This window comes from Melozone crissalis, unplaced genomic scaffold (assembly GCF_028551555.1).
Source record: "Melozone crissalis strain CALT ecotype California unplaced genomic scaffold, PUWL_Pcris_2 ptg000045l_1, whole genome shotgun sequence".
NCBI lineage: Eukaryota > Metazoa > Chordata > Aves > Passeriformes > Passerellidae > Melozone > Melozone crissalis.
Window position 1 is genome coordinate 9,230,152 of NW_026535823.1, and position 17,286 is coordinate 9,247,437.

The window sequence follows — 17,286 nt, forward strand, 5'->3', positions numbered from 1 at the left end:
CCATGGCTGAGGAGGAGCAATGGCTGAGGGGGCAGCATGGCTGAGGGGGCAGCATGGCTGAGGGGGTCAAACGGGTGAAGGAGAGTCGTGGCTGAGGAATAATGACCGAGGGAGACCTGTAGCTGAGGTGCTGACATGGCTATGGGAGAGTCACGGCTGAGGGAGTGTCACGGCAGGCAGGATCTCATGGCTGAGGAGAACAGGCAGCGCCAGGTCCGAAAGAGAAAGCCTACTGAACCAGTTGTGCTCGTGGCTGCGACCAACACACTTACGGCCGCAGCCGGTACGGGCAGAAACGGGCACAGCGCTCCGGCCCCACCGTTTCCTCCGCCTCAGCCCCGCCGGGCACGGCGCCTCTTCCCGCCGGCCCGGAGGCGGAGGGGCCGCGGAGGGGCAGGGCGGGGCGGGGCGGCCGGACTCGTTTCACGGTCGAGCGGAGCCGACCGTGGCCGCCCCAGCACCGCCTCCTCCCCTCCCCGCTCTCCTCCCGCCTCCCGGAGGAGGAGGGTCCCGGGCGCAGCGCTCTGCGTGTGTCCGTAGCTCGCGTGGCCTCGCTTGCCCGCTCCGCTCCCGCCTTCCATCGGCAGCTCCGCGCCCTCCGCTCTCCGCTCCCTCTGTTCCTCCGCTGCTCCTTCCCGGCCAGCCGGGGTTGCGCCTGCGAGTCTTCTTTCCCCGCATTCTGGAGGCTCCCAATATGTTCAGCGCCGTCCGCGCCCAGAGGCACCAGGTACGGCGGGCGGGGGCCGGGCACGGGCCGTGCGGCCGCGCTTTGTTCCGCGCTGGGCAGCGGGCGGAGGCGGCGGCCCGGGCGGACGCATCGCGCTCGGGGAACCGCAGTCCCTGCGGCCCCGCGGCGCTTTTGTTGCTTGTTCGGGGCCCGTTTTCTTGGGCCGCGGAGTTGCCCGCATGGCCTGAAGGGCGTGAGGCCGCTCCCTCGGTGCCGGGGGAACGGGCGGGCCCCGGCGGCCGGGGAATGCGTGTAGCCCCCGGACGGGAGTTCCCGGGTTCCCTACGCCTGCGGGTGCGGGGCCAAGGTCAGGCGCTGCCTCTCCCAGCGCCACGCTGCAGCCGCGGAGAGGCATCTCCCTAAACCTGTACCGTGAATGGCGGGGGGAAAAAGAGAATCGCGGGAATCCTGGACTTTGGAGGAAATTGCCGCTCCGGGATGAGCAGCGTGTGCTGATTGCTGTTTGCCAATGCCATGACCCTCCCTGTTATCTCTACCAGTTCTAGGAAGTGGGAGATAATAAAGCAAAACCAGTGGCTGTCAGCTCACATTAGTGCTTCTGGGGAAAGCTGATGAGGGTGAATGAGCAGAGCGGTTTGGTTTTGGATTTTTTAGGGTTTTTTGGGAGGGGTACAGTATTTTCTGCCTGCATGCACCAATTTCCAGAGTTTTTTAGAATTTTTAGAGGCGCTTCAAGGTAGAAAATGTCTTTGCATTATCACTTTTGCCGTTCCTTCACCCAGCATTCCCACAGATAATAAATATGAATTGGCTGTAATTTCATGCAGGGTAGAAAAATACTGGCAGTGAGAGGTGGAACATCCCAGTTATTTCCTAAGGAGATGTGTGGTGATAGACTAATGGAAATACAGTCTCATGTCCCTCCTTGTTTGTGTGGTTTGTGACGAGAGAACTTTTTTTTTTCTTGTTTGCAGTGATGGGTGTGTAGACACCACATTAATTCTCTTCTGTCAGAGAGCTAGAAAATAAGAAAGCAAGCAGGATGTGGTGCTTTGATGGTGAGATTGGTTTACTTTTCAAAAGCAGATTTTGTAGCCACAAGCTTGACTCCTGGAGTGTAGCATGCAACAGTCAGGGAGTACTTTCCAGTTAGGAAGCTGTGTGTTAGCTGCTGTAATTAAGCCTGATTTTATTTTCATCAGCTTGAATTCTTAAGGAGCAGGAGATGGTAAGAAAGGCAAAAACTGCCTAGGATGGGGGTGGAAGACAAGGAGGACATATAAACAAAACTCAGTGATTTGGTTGTGTGACAGATGTTTGAAGAACTGTGGGAAGTCTGTGTTAGTAAAAAAATAGACCCAGGGGGTTGGCAAAGGGCAGGAAAGAACTCAGATTTTAGTAGAGCGAATGTGAGGCAGGTTGAAAAAGAGATGTAGATAAGCACTGTGAGAACAGCAGCAAAAGTATGAAATGGGAAGGGAGAGGAAGGGCAGAACCAGTGTGAAAAGGGAACTAATGACCAGAGCTAGGGCCTAGAAGCGTGGGAGGCCAGTCCTGGAAGCCAGTGCTGGATGAGCAGCCGGAGTGCTGCAGCTGAGGGTTGTCGCTGGAACAGCAGTAACATTCAAGCATGAAGCCTGCTGCTTATACATTTTTAATGTCTGCATGCATAAATGTGCTTGGAAGAGCTCTCTGGGCTTGCTTTCTATAGAGGGCAGTCCAAGCATTGCACCTTCCCGGGCTGCATGTGAGAGATTTTGGAAAATGTCCACAGTACTCTGTCATTCCTCTTCAATTCCTAACCAGTGATAGCAAATATTCCATCTTCCCTCTCCCTGTCCTCACTGTTGGCATGGGAGCATGACTAAGGTTGATGTGCAGTGAAATAGAAAAATGTTGTCTACAAGTCGTAGTTAACAGCGAGACTAAATATTTAGTGGAAAGCAACTGAAAAGTGAATAAGCAAAACAAATTGTTGTAAATTCTGAGTCTTACTGTAGATTACTGGTCTAAAGAGGTTAGGCCTCTTTAGTGGTGGAAAGTATGTTAATAAATGTCCTGTCTTTGGTGTTCTGCCCAAATGCACACTCACACATGAAAAGATGATGTGTTTTTACCATAAATAAATGCTAATGTATGAAATAAATGTTTTGAGGACGTTTGGTTTTATATTCTGATACAGATAATGGACTGTGAGCAGTCGTAGGTGTGACCTACATTTCTTCTGAGCTGGGCTGTCACAAGCCAGAAAGCTCCGGCTGGGTGTTAAATTCCATTTTTGTTTCACAAGTGTCAATCAAATAATCTGTCATTACATCAGCAAGTATTGATGTTAAATCAAAAGATTATCAAGTATCTCCCCCAAAGAAGTGCTTTACCTGTGAGTTGAAGAAGTATTAATTAATACATTAATTTGACTAAAAGGTTTGTGCAGAATTGGCACAGCAAATACTGCACATGGAAAGTGTGCTGTATTAAATATGAGAGATAAAATAGATGTTCCCTGTGTTGTTTGGTCCTGGGCAAGGTGACTCTGCCCCTGGGGCTTGTTGGCTTGGTGGTCACCTGAGAGCACAGCTCCTGCAGGAGGCTCTGCAGGGGAGACACCTAGGGCAGCACTGAGCATCACTGTGTCTCAGTATCATTGCTCTTTAGGTGGGTTTTCTTAAATGTGCCTTTAAATGCAGCAGTGAAATAGAGGAGTTTGAAAGGAGGGAATCTCCCTTCTGGAATGAGCAGCCAGTTCATCTCTGAGTGCATGATGAGCTGTGACTCGCTCACGGCCCAGTGGTACACGTACACGGCAAAGGAAAATCTCAGTCTGTGCACGGCATTAGGCATTCAGGAAACACTGTTACTACAACAAGGCTGTGTTTAAAATCCAGCAGCTGGGCAGACATTGGAGTCCTTGCATTCCTGTGCCTGGGAACAGCTGGGGTGCCAGAACACACCATGTGGATGTTCCATGACTTCAGGCCTGCCTGAGCCCGGTGATCGGTGCTTGATCCAAGGGCATCTCCAGCCCCAGTACCCGTCCTTACTGTTAAAATTACAACAAAAATCCAGAGTTTATGCATTACTCTGTAGTTTTTGCATTATATTAAAAGTACGGGAACAGCTGCTCTCAAGTAGGAGTGTTCTCCAGTGGAATGTGTTGTTCCCATTCTGGGATGATAATTCTGTAGCTTTAATGTGTTTATAGAAGTGCATTTGGATGCAGTCTTGGTGTCAGAGGCACCAGGCTTTACCTGGCTGACAATCATCTGGGAACATCTCACTTGGTTTAAAAAAATGTAAAATCCTGGATAATTATAAAAAATGCCACAGTAGTTCTTCATGTGCTGAGCTAAAAGGGAGTATAAGCAAGGAGGAGGAGGTAATGACAAAGTGATTTTGATTTAAAAAAATAAAGGAAAGAGTTTGTTTGCGGTATCTGTTTATGACCTTTAATGCAGAATAGGCAGCATTCTTGACTTTGCAGTGAATTTTGGCTGATAGTTCAGGTTGTGTTCTAGGAGCAGTACTCCAAACTAAAATGAAGAAAGCTGTGAATTTGCTTGTGTTATTTGATGCTGTTTTGAGTAATAATATTAGCCATGACACACACAACAGCATTGAAACTCTTTGGCAGTAATTAAGATGTTCAAATTCCAAAATGTTCATATTCCTAGATATTCAGATTGGACAATACCATTGGGGACAGAAATGCATCTGCATGGGATTGGTGTCTCACACAAAGGAGGGTTTTAACAGACAAATCTTCCATTTCAACCCAGAACTATTTTGGATGACCTTCTTAGGTCTTCAAGGTCCCAAGCAAGTACATGTGGCAGAGTTAGAACATTGCAAATAAAACTGATGTGTTACGGCAGAATGTGACAATACACACCCAGAGATGTAAACTGAGCGAGGCTGATTGTGGGATTTAGTTAGAATAGTTTGACTAGCTGTCCTGTGACTTGAAATGTTTTGCTTGAGGTGAATTTTTGGGGAAGGTGTGGACATCAGGCTCTTGGGTTCTGTTTTGAGAGGTTTGCTTTCTTTAAAAATTGCAGTGATTATGCCAGTTGTACACTGATGGGGAAGTGTTGACTGCCAAATGCCTAATTAAACAATATTTGTTAAATAGAGCTTGGTGTCACCTTCTTAACTTGCCTGTAGGATTACAAGAAGAATACCTTAATTTATTATCATTTAATCTCACCTTTATGTGAGATTTCTTTTCCCAGTGAAGCACACTGGCGTAGCTGATGGAAGTTGTGTGCAGGGGTGCTGCTCCTGCAGTGCCCAGCATTCCAAATGCTGTGTTCCCCTGATGTGGGACACTGCTGTGCTTGGGAGCAGCTGTTCCTTTCTCCAGGCTGCGGGTCTGTGCCTGCTCCAGAGCCAAGCTCTGCCAGTGTTTGCTCTGCCTGCACGGTTCTGTGCTGGCTGGGGCTGTGGGAGTGGAGGCAGTGTCCCTGGAGCTGTACGTGGTGGGACAATGCCCTCTGCTGCTCCCAGGAATCAGCCTCCTGCTGGAGCTACTGGGCTGCACCAGGCACCAGGCAGGTACTGCTCCTGCCACAGTCACCCTGGGCTGAGCACTGGCCATGGACCACGGTCACAAGGTTCTCTTGCAGGGCACTTTTTAGTTTTTGACAAGGAGAAATGAGCTGCACCTATTTTTAGGAAACCCAGTTCCGAATGTGGCATTTATTCTGTGAATACAAATATAGTATTGGAACTGAAGTGATTGATGTTTTCCTGAGGTGGCACCAGGGTCATGGAAAGTTCCAGAGTGAGTGTTTGTTGCCTGTTCCCTCCCTGCTGCTGCTCCTCCTCCTCCTCTTCTCCCCTCCCCAAAAAATCCTGGCATAAAGAGCCCACCAGCATGTGAATTCCCAGCAAAGCCACCCCAGTCTGCACTGCCAGTGCCGAGCTCAGCCAGACCCCAGCAGGGTCTGTTCCCAACAGAGAGACCTTTTACCAAAGAAAGCTGTCATACAGATTCCTGACTTTATAATTTCTGGGAGTAGCGGAGACTGGAGACATGCCCAGTCATTTCAGACATGTCCTCAATCCATCTTCAGACAATTTCAGGCATTCAGTAGAAGAAGGCTATAAGTAGATGAGCACAAGAAGAGCTGAAGGTAGGAGGCTTGTGGATTGTGTTCTTTTATAAAATGGAGGCATTTCTGTTGGGTTACATGTGAGTTACCTACTTGTGGAAGCAATAATGATAACAGGATGTGCTGAAAGGTTGAGTTGGTAAGGGATTGGCTAAAAATGGGATTCAGCTGTTTTACCTTTTTTCCTAAGCACTAATTTAGCCGTTTTCTTGTCTCCGGGGGTAGAATGATGATGTGGTTGATTTCTTATTAGGCATGAGGACGTATTGGTGTCAATATGGAATTTTTCAGGCTGCTTGCTTTTTGTGGGGGAAAAAATCCAAAAACCCCCCAAAAACAACAGCAACAATAAAACAACCCCAGCTTGTTTCTGAAGAAAAATTTGTTTATTTGGGTCAGGACCGTGAATAAAGTTTTATGTGAAATACGTGGCAGCACTATTTGTCCTTACTCGATACCTTCTCCTTTATTGCAGGTTATGATGCATGATTATCACAGAAGAAATTCATGTCTATAGCTCCTAAGGACTATATTACATCATCTTCAAGCCTGATAGTTTTGGAATCCATATTGCAGCTGCAAACACACGTCTGCTTTTGCATTTCCACAAACATCTTCCCTGTCAGGAGATCCTGAAACTCAAGTGCTCTGTTCTAACAGAGTGATACCATTGGGCTATTTTAAATTTACAGTCATCTTTGCTTGGTAAGTTGTACCATTAATTGTGTATACAGTAGTTAATACTTCTGCTGAAATTATGTACATTTAGAATCTTGGTGTCTTTTCTTCAATAAAACAGATGGATGTTTGTAAGTGAGATTATTGTTGCCAGTTCAGGGTTGAATACTCACAGAAGTAAGTGAATGTAAAATAGATGGATTAACAGTAGAAGTATTTTGTGGGAGCTTTGGTGTTTTCATTACTGATTTTTGCAATCCACTACTTCTGGTTTGGAGTTTTCTTATTTAGTGTGATCTTCAGAATTTTCTTAAACTTGAGGTGGAAATAAAAATTGCTGCTGGTAACATTAATAGAATCCTACATATACTCTAAGATTTTTAAGGTAACTGTATTCTGTGTATGTTAGCAGCTCAAACTTAGAAATCTGCTTTTTGTTTTAAATTACTATTTCAAATTTGCTAGGTCGTGTAAGGGTAATAGTTAAGTGTTCTTAATTAGCTTCTTATTTGGAAAGTGCTTAACTAAATAAGAATCAATTAAAGGAGCTAAGAAATAGCTTCCAGATAAAAAAAATAAAGTTTCCTTGAAGTTACTTTCCCAGTCTTTGACTGATGTCCCTGAGGTGGTATCTTTGTGTATGGCTGAGGTCTTCAAAGGAAGTTGTTCTATCTTTGAGATGATTTAAAATACATTATTGCTGTTCAGAATTTATTAAATTGTCTGTTTTGTTGGTCATAATGTTTTCATGGCTTCCAGCTGCTCTAAAATACTGAGTCATTACTCATAAAATTTAACAGAAAATGTTTATCTATCTATTCTACTTCACAAGCTACTTTAAATTCTCAGTTCTTATTTTTCAGTGTAGCTGGGTTTTGTGTCTGCAAAAAATGCAGCTGGATCAGAGTGGTAGGGAGCAGAAAGTGGTGATGAATAATGATAGCTGGGGATGGAAATACGAAAAAAGACCTTTAGGGAAGGGAATCCATGTAATCCAGTGGTTCCCAGCTTGCTCCCACAGAGCTGGCACAGATTCAGCCTGTGGTTTTGAACCCAGTACCTGCTGAAGGGATGTGGCCTCAATCTCTGAAATCATTAATCCATTAATGCCCCCTGCGTGTTTGTTTGCAAACAGTGTTGCTAGTACTGCTGCACTGAAGCCAAATGCTGTGTGTGTAACCTTTGCCCATTGCACGTGCAGCCAGGCCAACACCAAAATGATTCCCAACGGGTATTTGATGTTTGAGGATGAGAACTTCATCGAGTCGTCTGTTGCCAAACTCAACGCCTTACGGAAGAGCGGTCAGTTCTGCGACGTCCGCCTCCAGGTACCTGTGCCCTGCCACCTTGGGGAGCCTGGGGGGATGTGGGCTTACACCATGTGAAGCTGTTGCTTCACAGACTGGGAGATGGGAGATCTTAGAAGCCCATTTTTCTGAAAAATGCATACTAAAAAATATCCAGATGGGATGCACTTTGAGAGAAGTGGTGCTAATTTACAGCTGGAGACTGTTGATTTGAAAAATTGAATTGAACTGGGGCACTCACCTGAGTTGGCCTTGATATTGTGAAAAGGTAATTACAAAAAAATCCTCACCAGCACATGGGCTTCTTGTTTGTGTTTGACATAAGGTGTGTGGACACGAGATGCTGGCGCACCGAGCCGTGCTGGCATGCTGCAGTCCCTACCTGTTCGAAATCTTCAACACTGACAGCGACTGCCATGGAGTTTCCCATGTGAAATTTGATGATCTCAACCCAGAAGCTGTTGAAGTTCTGTTGAATTATGCCTATACTGCTCAGTAAGTAGTTCTCATGGTAACTAGAGAGAGGATAGACTTTGATTTGAAAAATCAGAATAATAAGAGGTAAATGTCTCTATTTAATAGGTTAAAAGCTGATAAAGAGCTGGTGAAAGATGTATACTCTGCAGCAAAGAAGTTGAAGATGGAGAGGGTTAAGCAGGTATGGTTCTCAGCTCTTCTAGAAGTCCATTCTGCCTTCCCAGGCTGACAGCATTGCACCTTTTGGTGTTAGTGAGCCTAAACCTGATGCTTCTGTGGAAGAAGTGCTCAGCACAAAGCTGCTGTAGATGTTCCTTAGCACTGTACTGATTTGGTGCCAGCTGGATGTGTTGCTTCCACTTGCACTGTCTAGGTGCCGGGGTGTTCCCTGAAGTTATGTTTTGTATTTGTGCACCTATGTAAGAAAAACAGCTTTAAATCTTGGCTGATTCCTTACCTTCAGGTCTGTGGCAGCAGTGCTGTGCTTGGTTGTGTTGGGAGCATGAACAAACGTGTAAATCTATCAGAAAAAGAGCAATTCACACACTCCTGAACATAATTTGGTAGTGCTTGACTTTGGAAATACCATTAGCTGCAGATAAGGGTACCCTTAAAAAGGGAATTGGGATCATTAGCTCACCTGACTGAGAAGCAGTTTTGAATAGGTGTTCAGTAGAAAAGCATGGGGTCAATGCAGATGGCAGTAGCTTCCAAATGTGTCTGAGTTTTTCATTTAAGATGTGCATACTCCTGTGGAAGGCAACATTCCCTGTACAGCACTGACATGGGGATGACAGCAGAGTCACTGCTCTGCAGTTAGAAAACAGCTGCTGTATGTTGGGAAAGATAAGTGTAAAAACTGTCTGCTTGCATTGCCAGGTTTGTGGTGACTATTTGCTGTCCAAGATGGACGTGCAGAGCTGCATCTCGTACCGGAACTTCGCCAGCTGCATGGGAGACTCCCGGCTGTTGCACAAGATCGATGGCTACATTCAGGAACACCTTGTACAGATTTCAGAACAGGAGGAGTTTCTCAAGCTGCCACGGTTAAAGGTTAGCCTAAGTTTGTAGAATTCCTTCTGGTGCAGGATCTCCCAAAAGCAACCTGAGGAGCAACTAGGATTTCCTTCTCTTTGGAGGGCAGGAAAACTTGGTGTACTGACTGCTGCCAGTAATGTGACAGTTTTGGATCTGTGTCCTATTCTTAGTGCTGTGAACCTTAACTCTAGAGAACACGTGCTGTGACCCTTTCCAGGTGTAAAAGGTGATTGTATTTAAATGTGCTTCCTAGTTCCATAGGCTGAAAGCTCCTTGTGGTGTTTTCTGGCTCTGTGGTAAAGATAGAGTGGAGAGAGTAAATTCCTAGAGAATTCCTAAAGACTAAATAATCTTTTCTCTTCTCCCTCAAGCTTGAAATAATGCTGGAAGACAATGTTGGCCTACCCAGCAACGGCAAATTGTACACAAAGGTAATCAACTGGGTACAGCGCAGCATCTGGGAGAATGGAGGCAACCTGGAAGATCTCATGGAAGAGGTTAGTCTTTAAGAAAATGGGATTTTGGGATTAATCATTAAAAAAACCCCAAAAAGCCAATATGAAGGATGATCCCTTTTTTTTTTTTCTTTTTTTCCCCCCTTCACTTTTTTAACTGACCCTAAAGAATTTAAATTTTGCTGTAGGTACCCCTAAGCTGAGAAACTGGGGGGGTGTTCAGGTGAGCTGAATGCACTGTTCAGTCTGGTCTTCACTTTCCTTTTTGCTCCCTGTTGCTGTATAGTAGCCTGAGAGTGGCCTGTATCTGCTTTAGTTTGGGGAGGTGGTACTGAGACTTGCCATAGATTGGTGATGTTTTCCTTTGCAGGTTTTGCTTGTAAATGCACAGTAGGTAAAAGCTTCTAATGGTTGTTCCTCCCCATTGGTTTATCTCCCCATAGGTTTATTAACAAAACTAGGATACCAAGGCTGAAGAACCAAGAAGAGCCTCAAGTGTATTGACACGTACAGAAGCAGCAGTCCTGCCCCAGTGCTCCTAAGAAAATCCGCTGTGGGCAGAGAACGATCATGATGATTTAATGGTGTTTACTTACTCCTTTACAGGATGCATTATTTTCAAACTTGTGTGTTGTTAAATGGCTTTTCTCATGAATACTAATGGTAGATGTAGCCTGGGCAGTGTTTAATGGCAAAATTAGCGGGGAGATAAAATTTTTAATTGGCTCCAGCAAACGGACTTTGCCAAATCCTGTGAAATTCTTCAAAATTTTCAAAATCTGCTATTACAAGGACAAAAGATCCCCAGAAACACTTGTCTAGGCAAAAAGTACATGTTGATTCTGTCATATAATCTCAAGTGTATATTTCCTCTTGGAGAAACTAATTTAAAACATCATGTTGAAATTAAGATGCGTTTCGTTGAAACAGCTGCATCTGGTTTCAGTGGTGGACAACAGTTTCTTCCAGAACTTAAATTTGTGTTGTCTTCCCTCATTCCCATACCTTTCTTTTAGAGTCTGTTGGCTTCTCTTGGCCTTTTTTGATGGAGATAAATATGTGTATTTTTCATAGCAGAAAACTTGTGTGCAGGGATAAGGAAATGCTTGCATGAGACTGTGAATTTGTGTAACTCTGCATATTAATGTGCCTTTTGCTTGTCTAATGTTTCTGTGCTGGGAAAACAGCAGAAGCCCATGGAAAATGAAGATTTCTCTCAAGCTGAGAAAGTAAGGAACCATCACTCCCTATTTGAAGATTGCCACCATGACATCTGCTTCCTTTTAGTTTTGCCACTGTGTGAGCTTGAGATGAGCTGACGAGCAGTGTGGTGCCTGGGGTAATGTGCCTGTAGCTGAGGAGCACAGAGACAGCAGCCACATGGGTGTTCTGTTGTTGTTTTTGCAGGTGCAAACGCTGTACTACTCAGCTGATCACAAGCTGCTTGATGGAAATCTGCTAGATGGACAGGCTGAGGTGTATGGCAGTGATGATGACCACATTCAGTTTGTGCAGGTACCAATTGCAGACAGTCTCAGGTAACCCCAGGTAGACTGGAGCAGTTTACAGCACGCCTGAAGTCCTGTGTTCTGCTGGCAGAGAAGGCAGCAGGTGCTGTAGTGGAGAAATGCAGCAGGAGAAGGTGTCTGGCTGGGAGCTGCTGCAGGCCATGATGTGCTCTCAGTTTCTGCCTCTCTGGCAGCCTGGGCTGACTCTCAGCCTTTGCACAACAGAGTGCTCTAATTCTGACTTCAAAATCAATCTTGGCTGTTAGAAGAAAGAAGAGGCAGACAAGCACTCAGCTGTAGGACGTCAGCTGAGACCTTGTAGAGTTCCCAGAGACTGTAGAGAAACAGGGACTGCTTGGCTTGCAGTGGGGAATGTGTCTGGTAAATTTGGGCCCAGAAAAAGATTCCAGATCCAAGTTCTAATCCTTCAGCTGCCAGCGTCCACTTCTTTTGTTCAGCTGCACTGGTGGTGTAGCTGCCAAATCTCTCTGATGCTTTGACTGAGTGCAAATCACTCCTGTGCTTTTGGAGAGGTCTTTTGTTATGGTTTTATTTTTTATTTCTTACCAGGTGTAATCCTTCTGAGCTCCAGAAAACCACATGGCTTAGTACAAAGATAGAAACAATCAAAAAGGACTAACAGTTGTAAATTATCAGTTGCTTTATACAAGTGAATTTGGTTTAAATTTAAGAATTTGAAGCCAATACATTGTAATATTTTATAACAGTGAAACATGTTCAAACAAAAAGTTTCCTTCATGAAATTCTTAGCTAATGTGGAAAACACTGTCCATCCCAGAATGTGGATTTTAGAAGTAACATGAGAGGAAATGGAAAAGCCAGCTAATTTTCCAGTTTGTTAATTGTTTTTAGAAAGCCTTCACAGGATTCTCTACCTCTGGATACAATTTGTAATGCTTAGAAGCAGAGAGGCGAATGTTAGGACAGTTCATTTTCAGAACTAAGACCAGGACTTCTCAATGTTTTTCTACAAATCCTTTATAATGAGAAAAATCACCAACTTCAGATATCCTTAACTGTTGAGGGAACTAACACTAAAAATCTGCTAGATGCTAGTCCTGGAAAAATTTTACATTTTTAAATTACAAAACTTTGTATTTTCTGTTGCTGTTGAGGCAATTTAAAGATAAGAGCTTAAGTGGTTAATTGGATGAAGGTTCAGAAATAAAAAAAAAGCTCTGTACAAGTGTGCTGCTTGTCACGGTGAGCTGAGCTTAGCAATCCGGCTCCTCTGTGTGAGGTTATCTGAGTTAGGTGATGTGTTTCTGAAGTCTTGTGACAGTTTCCATGGAGATCAGGCTCCAGGGAACTGTGCAGGCATCGCAGACTTGGGACTGTGGTCATAAACTCTGCTGCTGAACAGTATAGACAGCACAGTAACTTTCTGTGCTTCAGGATGAGCCTCAACAACCCAACCAACTGTGCTGAAAGTGGGAATTTTGAGTTTTTTCTTAGTAGAGTAAAATAATGTAAGCTACAGTAGAAATTTAATTGGAGATAAAAAAAAAGCAGAAATTTCTTGTTAGTGGAAGTATCAAGGGAGTAAAATCCAAGAAACAGCTAATCTGAGCACAGAGGGGAACTGAGGTGAAATTAGTTTGTCTTCAGGGAATGAAGAGAATAGTTTATTCACTTCCAAACAGCATTATATAATTACCTCAAGTTCCAGAAGCAGAGTTTGGGAGTGAGGCTCCTGTGTGGTAGCTCAGTTTTCTCCAGCAGCATGTAACTATGCCCTTATATTTGTAAATCCTGCTAGAAATGCTCACTCACATCAGGGCTTTGCAGTCCAGCACCAGCAGTATAAAGCTGCAGTTACAGGATAAAGTGAGTTCCAGGAGAAAAGTGTAGGGTGGTTTTTGGCCACTGTTGCTGGGCAGGCAAGATGTTCTGCTGAAAATATAGGTGTGCTATAAATGCTGCTCTGCGGAGGTGTAGACAAGCGTGCTCTGGAGTAGCTACACAGTGTCTCAGAGAAGCAGAGGTAGAAGGAGCTATAGTCTCTGGCTAGGTTTCTGTAGCTGCCTTTTGATTTTGCAGAAGAGGCCACCACGTGAGAATGATCACAAGCAGATCAGTAGCAGCTCCTCTGGAAGTCTTTCTCCAAATGCTACTGTTCAGAGTCCTAAACACGAGTGGAAAATCATTGCTTCAGAGAAGACTTCGAGTGAGTAACAGGGGCAGGGGTTGTCTAACAGATGTGTCTCCTCTTGGGTACCTGCCACCTTCTGATCCCTGGGGATTTCCTTCACATCTCTAAGGAATGCTGACATGTTTCTTCTTACTGATGATACAAGTCAAGTAATTTGTAGGGTGCTTCTGATGTACCTGGGCCAAACTAGGATGACATACATTTCAGTTCCTTATGAACTAAATCCATGCTGTGTCATCATTTTCCCAGAAAATCCTTAGGAGACAGGCAGCCCATAGTTAATTAACAGAGCTGTTTGCTCTGTGTGTGCAAAGAGACTCCCAGCACACGTTTAAGTTGCTGTTGTATGTCCTTCAAGCGCTCTTTCAGTGTCTAAAGCGTAGTTGCCAATAACTAACACTTTTGAAACCAGTAATCTGAAAAAATGAAGTTTCTGTGCTGCCAAGGGGAGTGGCACAGCCAGCAGAGCCCATGTGGCACCCAGCTCAGCGCCCCTTCCCGTGGCACCGTGCTGAGGGTGTGCTGTCCCCGCAGGTAACACGTACCTGTGCCTGGCCGTGCTGGACGGGGTGCTGTGTGTCATCTTCCTGCACGGCCGCAACAGCCCCCAGAGCTCCCCCTCGAGCACCCCGCGGCTGCTGAAGAGCCTGAGCTTCGAGCTGCAGCCCAGCGACCTCATCGAGAAGCCCATGTCCCCCATGCAGTACGCGCGCTCGGGGCTGGGCACGGCCGAGCTCAACGGCAAGCTCATCGCTGCGGGTGAGCCGGGGCAGGGGAGCCGGCCGGGGCTGGGCTGGCGCCTCTGGATGCGGGGCCAGTAACCTCTCGCTTGCAGGGGGCTACAACAGGGAGGAGTGCCTGCGCACCGTGGAGTGCTACGACCCAGAGAAGGACACCTGGACGTTCATCGCACCCATGAGGACGCCGAGGGCCCGGTTCCAGATGGCGGTGCTGATGGTGTGTGGGGCTGAGCTGAACAGGGCACACTGAACAGGGTGGCTCTAAAGTTGTTTCTCTGTAGTTCGTGGTTATCCAAGTGCTCATGAGCTGACTGGTGTGCTGAGAGGTGACGGGTGTTGGTTTGTTCCTCTCAGGGGCAGCTGTACGTCGTGGGTGGCTCGAACGGCCATTCAGATGACTTGAGCTGTGGAGAGATGTACGAGCCCGAGATCGATGACTGGACCCCTGTTCCCGAGCTGCGGACCAACCGCTGCAATGCAGGTGAGGCCTCTGCGGCGCCCAACTGGGGGGTGGAGACTCGGCCGCTTCTTACTCACTTGCCATTCCTTCTGTGTCAACAGGAGTGTGTGCCCTGAATGGAAAGCTGTACATTGTGGGTGGTTCTGATCCCTATGGCCAGAAAGGACTGAAGAACTGTGATGTGTTTGATCCCGTAACAAAGGCTTGGACGAGCTGTGCTCCCCTTAACATCCGTAAGTTCATTGGGGAGCTGGGCAGGGGCGGGGAGAAAAGGGCAACTGCAGAACTGCACCAAACCAAAAACTACAAAAACCAAAACTGCCCCTTTGAGTTGCTGGTGCCGGTGGCTGACTGTGCTGGCTTTGCTTGCAGGGAGGCACCAGTCGGCCGTGTGTGAGCTGGGGGGGTACCTGTACATCATCGGCGGGGCCGAGTCGTGGAACTGCCTCAACAGCGTGGAGCGCTACAACCCCGAGAACAACACCTGGACCCTGATGGCGCCCATGAACGTGGCACGGCGCGGCGCCGGCGCGGCTGTCAGAGATGGTAGGGCTGGGGCTGCTGCCTCGGGGCCTTTCATGTCTGCTCTCATGCGAGTAGAATACAAAGCTGTGCTCCTTTCTGGGCAGGAAACAATACAGTAAGAGCCTGGTTAAATGCCCAGTTTTAATTAAGAAGAAAAACCTCTTGGTTGTGGGCCATTCACTGCACCTCTTTCTTCTGAAAGTGTCACTGTGCAGCTTCAAGAGCTGCACCTCTTTGAATTTGGACTTTGGTCTTCAAATTCCCATTAGGTGTCATGGGCAGGAGATCCAAAGCAGATCGCTCCTATAAGTGCAGACCTTGACCAGGCCAAGGTCTGTGACAGCACCTGGGTCCCTTGGGGCTGTGTTGAGCCTCCTGGTGGGAGCACAGAGCCAGCTGGTGCTGAGCAGTGAGCGTGGCTCCCTTTCCTCACACAGGGAAGCTCTTTGTGGCCGGAGGATTTGACGGCACGCACGCGGTGAGCTGTGTGGAGATGTACGACCCTGCCAGGAACGAGTGGAAGATGATGGGCAGCATGACCACGCCCAGGAGCAACGCTGGCATCACCACCGTGGCCAACACCATTTATGCAGTGGGGGGCTTTGATGGCAACGAGTTCTTGAACACACTTGAGGTCTACAATCCAGAGTCAAACGAGTGGAACCCCTACACCAAAATTTACAAGTTTTAAGTGAATTAAATTCCCTTTTCAAACTAACAGGCTTAGTGATGTAATTGTGTTTCAGTTAGAGGTACACCTGTGAATAGGGGTGGGGAGGGCATGGATGTTGCCAACAGCAACACAGAGCTTTTGCATATTGCATATTAACGTGCTGTATATATTTGTTTTGGAAAAAATATTGAGATGAAGGGTTTTTTTGTGTATTTTAGGACTTTAAAGGTTTTGGTTTTGTTTTAAGATTTTGACGATAATGCAGGAGAAACTAGACTGGGCATATCATTTCAGGAGCTTCCCCCAGTATTTGTCACTTTGCACAGTGGATGACTTCTTGGAGGTGTGTTCTTGGGGCAAGAAGGGTAAAATTTGTGGGGGATAATGTTTTTTTCTTTCATCAGGCCTTGGTTTCCTTCAGTAACTGGAACAATCTGTAACAAGAAGCCTTATTTAAATAGATATAATGGCTATTTTTTTTATTAAAAAAAGCTGACATGCCTCTGCTAATACCTTATCTTTTACAATTGCCTTTTTATAACAGTTTTTATATACTCAGCAGAGTATTTTGTCTGTTGAAATGCAAATGGCAGATAAATGGTTATTGAAACAGAGAGAGCCTTGGAGTTTCTAGAGCCCAAGTGGGACAGTGGATTGCCCCCACAGGTGAGCTGCTGCCTCTGCTGCAATAGTGTGTTTGTCTGCACCACCTTCCTTAGAGCTGCATAGGGTTTCTGGACATGACACACCCAGACTTTCTAGGCTGGGAAAAGGATTCTGGCTCCAAGTGTTTTGAGGAGAATGCAGAGCATGCTTTCTGTACAGCAGTTTTGTTACTCTGGGTGAGCTGATCTTTGTACAACTACAATAGTTTGGGGAGGGGGGTTCTCATGGGTTTTAAACTCTTGCCAGCTGGCAAAGAAAATGTGTTGTAGTACCTGTCTTGAGTTTATTTTTCTAATAATACCAGCTGGAAGTGTGATAGAACACAAATAACTTGATTTTGTATGTGCTCATAGTCCTGTTTTAGTTCACTTTCTCTGTTCCTATGGATCAAACATTGGGGTGGGATGACTTGGTGTCTAATGTGTAGTGCTGCACATCTAACTTTGGGTGCCAAAACTAGCACTGACTGCTTGCTGCTGCTGCAAACACATTAAAGGTACCTTCTGGGAAACCCTTGCACCACAGGCGTGCCCTGACCTGGCTGTGTGTCCTTTTCTTCCAGGAGGCGGTGTCCAGAGAGACACAAAAAGTGACATTTCTGATGAGTGTAGGCAGGGAGAGCTACAAAGAGAGAGGGGAACAGAAGTCTCATCTTCCACAACAGCCCTTCCCAGCCAGCATGTGCTGCAGCTGCCCCCAGCAGCACCTTTGAGCCAACATCCCCACCCCACTCCCAGGGCTGGAGAACCCCCATGGGAACAGCCCTGCACAGTCACTGTGCTCCAAC

The 17,286-nt window shown here is 46.3% G+C and overlaps 1 protein-coding gene across 2 annotated transcripts; it reads left to right on the top strand.

Annotated features, from left to right (window-relative positions):
* Positions 1 to 474: 474 nt before the first annotated feature.
* Positions 475 to 17,023, top strand: IVNS1ABP (influenza virus NS1A binding protein). 2 transcript variants are annotated; one of them, XM_054286123.1, is made up of 15 exons: positions 475 to 727; positions 6,275 to 6,504; positions 7,679 to 7,805; positions 8,110 to 8,279; positions 8,367 to 8,442; positions 9,141 to 9,314; positions 9,671 to 9,796; positions 11,162 to 11,269; positions 13,324 to 13,450; positions 13,970 to 14,194; positions 14,271 to 14,392; positions 14,530 to 14,656; positions 14,737 to 14,868; positions 15,008 to 15,181; positions 15,598 to 17,023. In XM_054286123.1, the coding sequence occupies exons 3-15, from the start codon at positions 7,695 to 7,697 to the stop codon at positions 15,849 to 15,851; spliced, it is 1,926 nt and encodes a 641-aa protein (XP_054142098.1). In that variant the 5' UTR covers positions 475 to 727; positions 6,275 to 6,504; positions 7,679 to 7,694; the 3' UTR covers positions 15,852 to 17,023. The 2 variants fall into 2 exon arrangements, with proteins under 2 accessions (XP_054142098.1, XP_054142099.1); XM_054286124.1 differs by lacking the exon at positions 475 to 727 and having other exon boundaries at positions 6,368 to 6,504; positions 7,613 to 7,805.
* The last annotated feature ends 263 nt before the right edge of the window (positions 17,024 to 17,286 follow it).

What these genes read in the sequence shown, in the direction of transcription:
- IVNS1ABP (XM_054286123.1), top strand. Translation starts at nt 7,695, where the DNA reads ATGATTCCCAACGGGTATTTGATGTTTGAGGATGAGAACTTCATCGAG. An exon ending in TCAAGCTGCCACGGTTAAAG is followed by an intron (nt 9,315 to 9,670) that starts GTTAGCCTAAGT and finishes TTCTCCCTCAAG; the next exon opens with CTTGAAATAATGCTGGAAGA. An exon ending in ACCACATTCAGTTTGTGCAG is followed by an intron (nt 11,270 to 13,323) that starts GTACCAATTGCA and finishes TTGATTTTGCAG; the next exon opens with AAGAGGCCACCACGTGAGAA.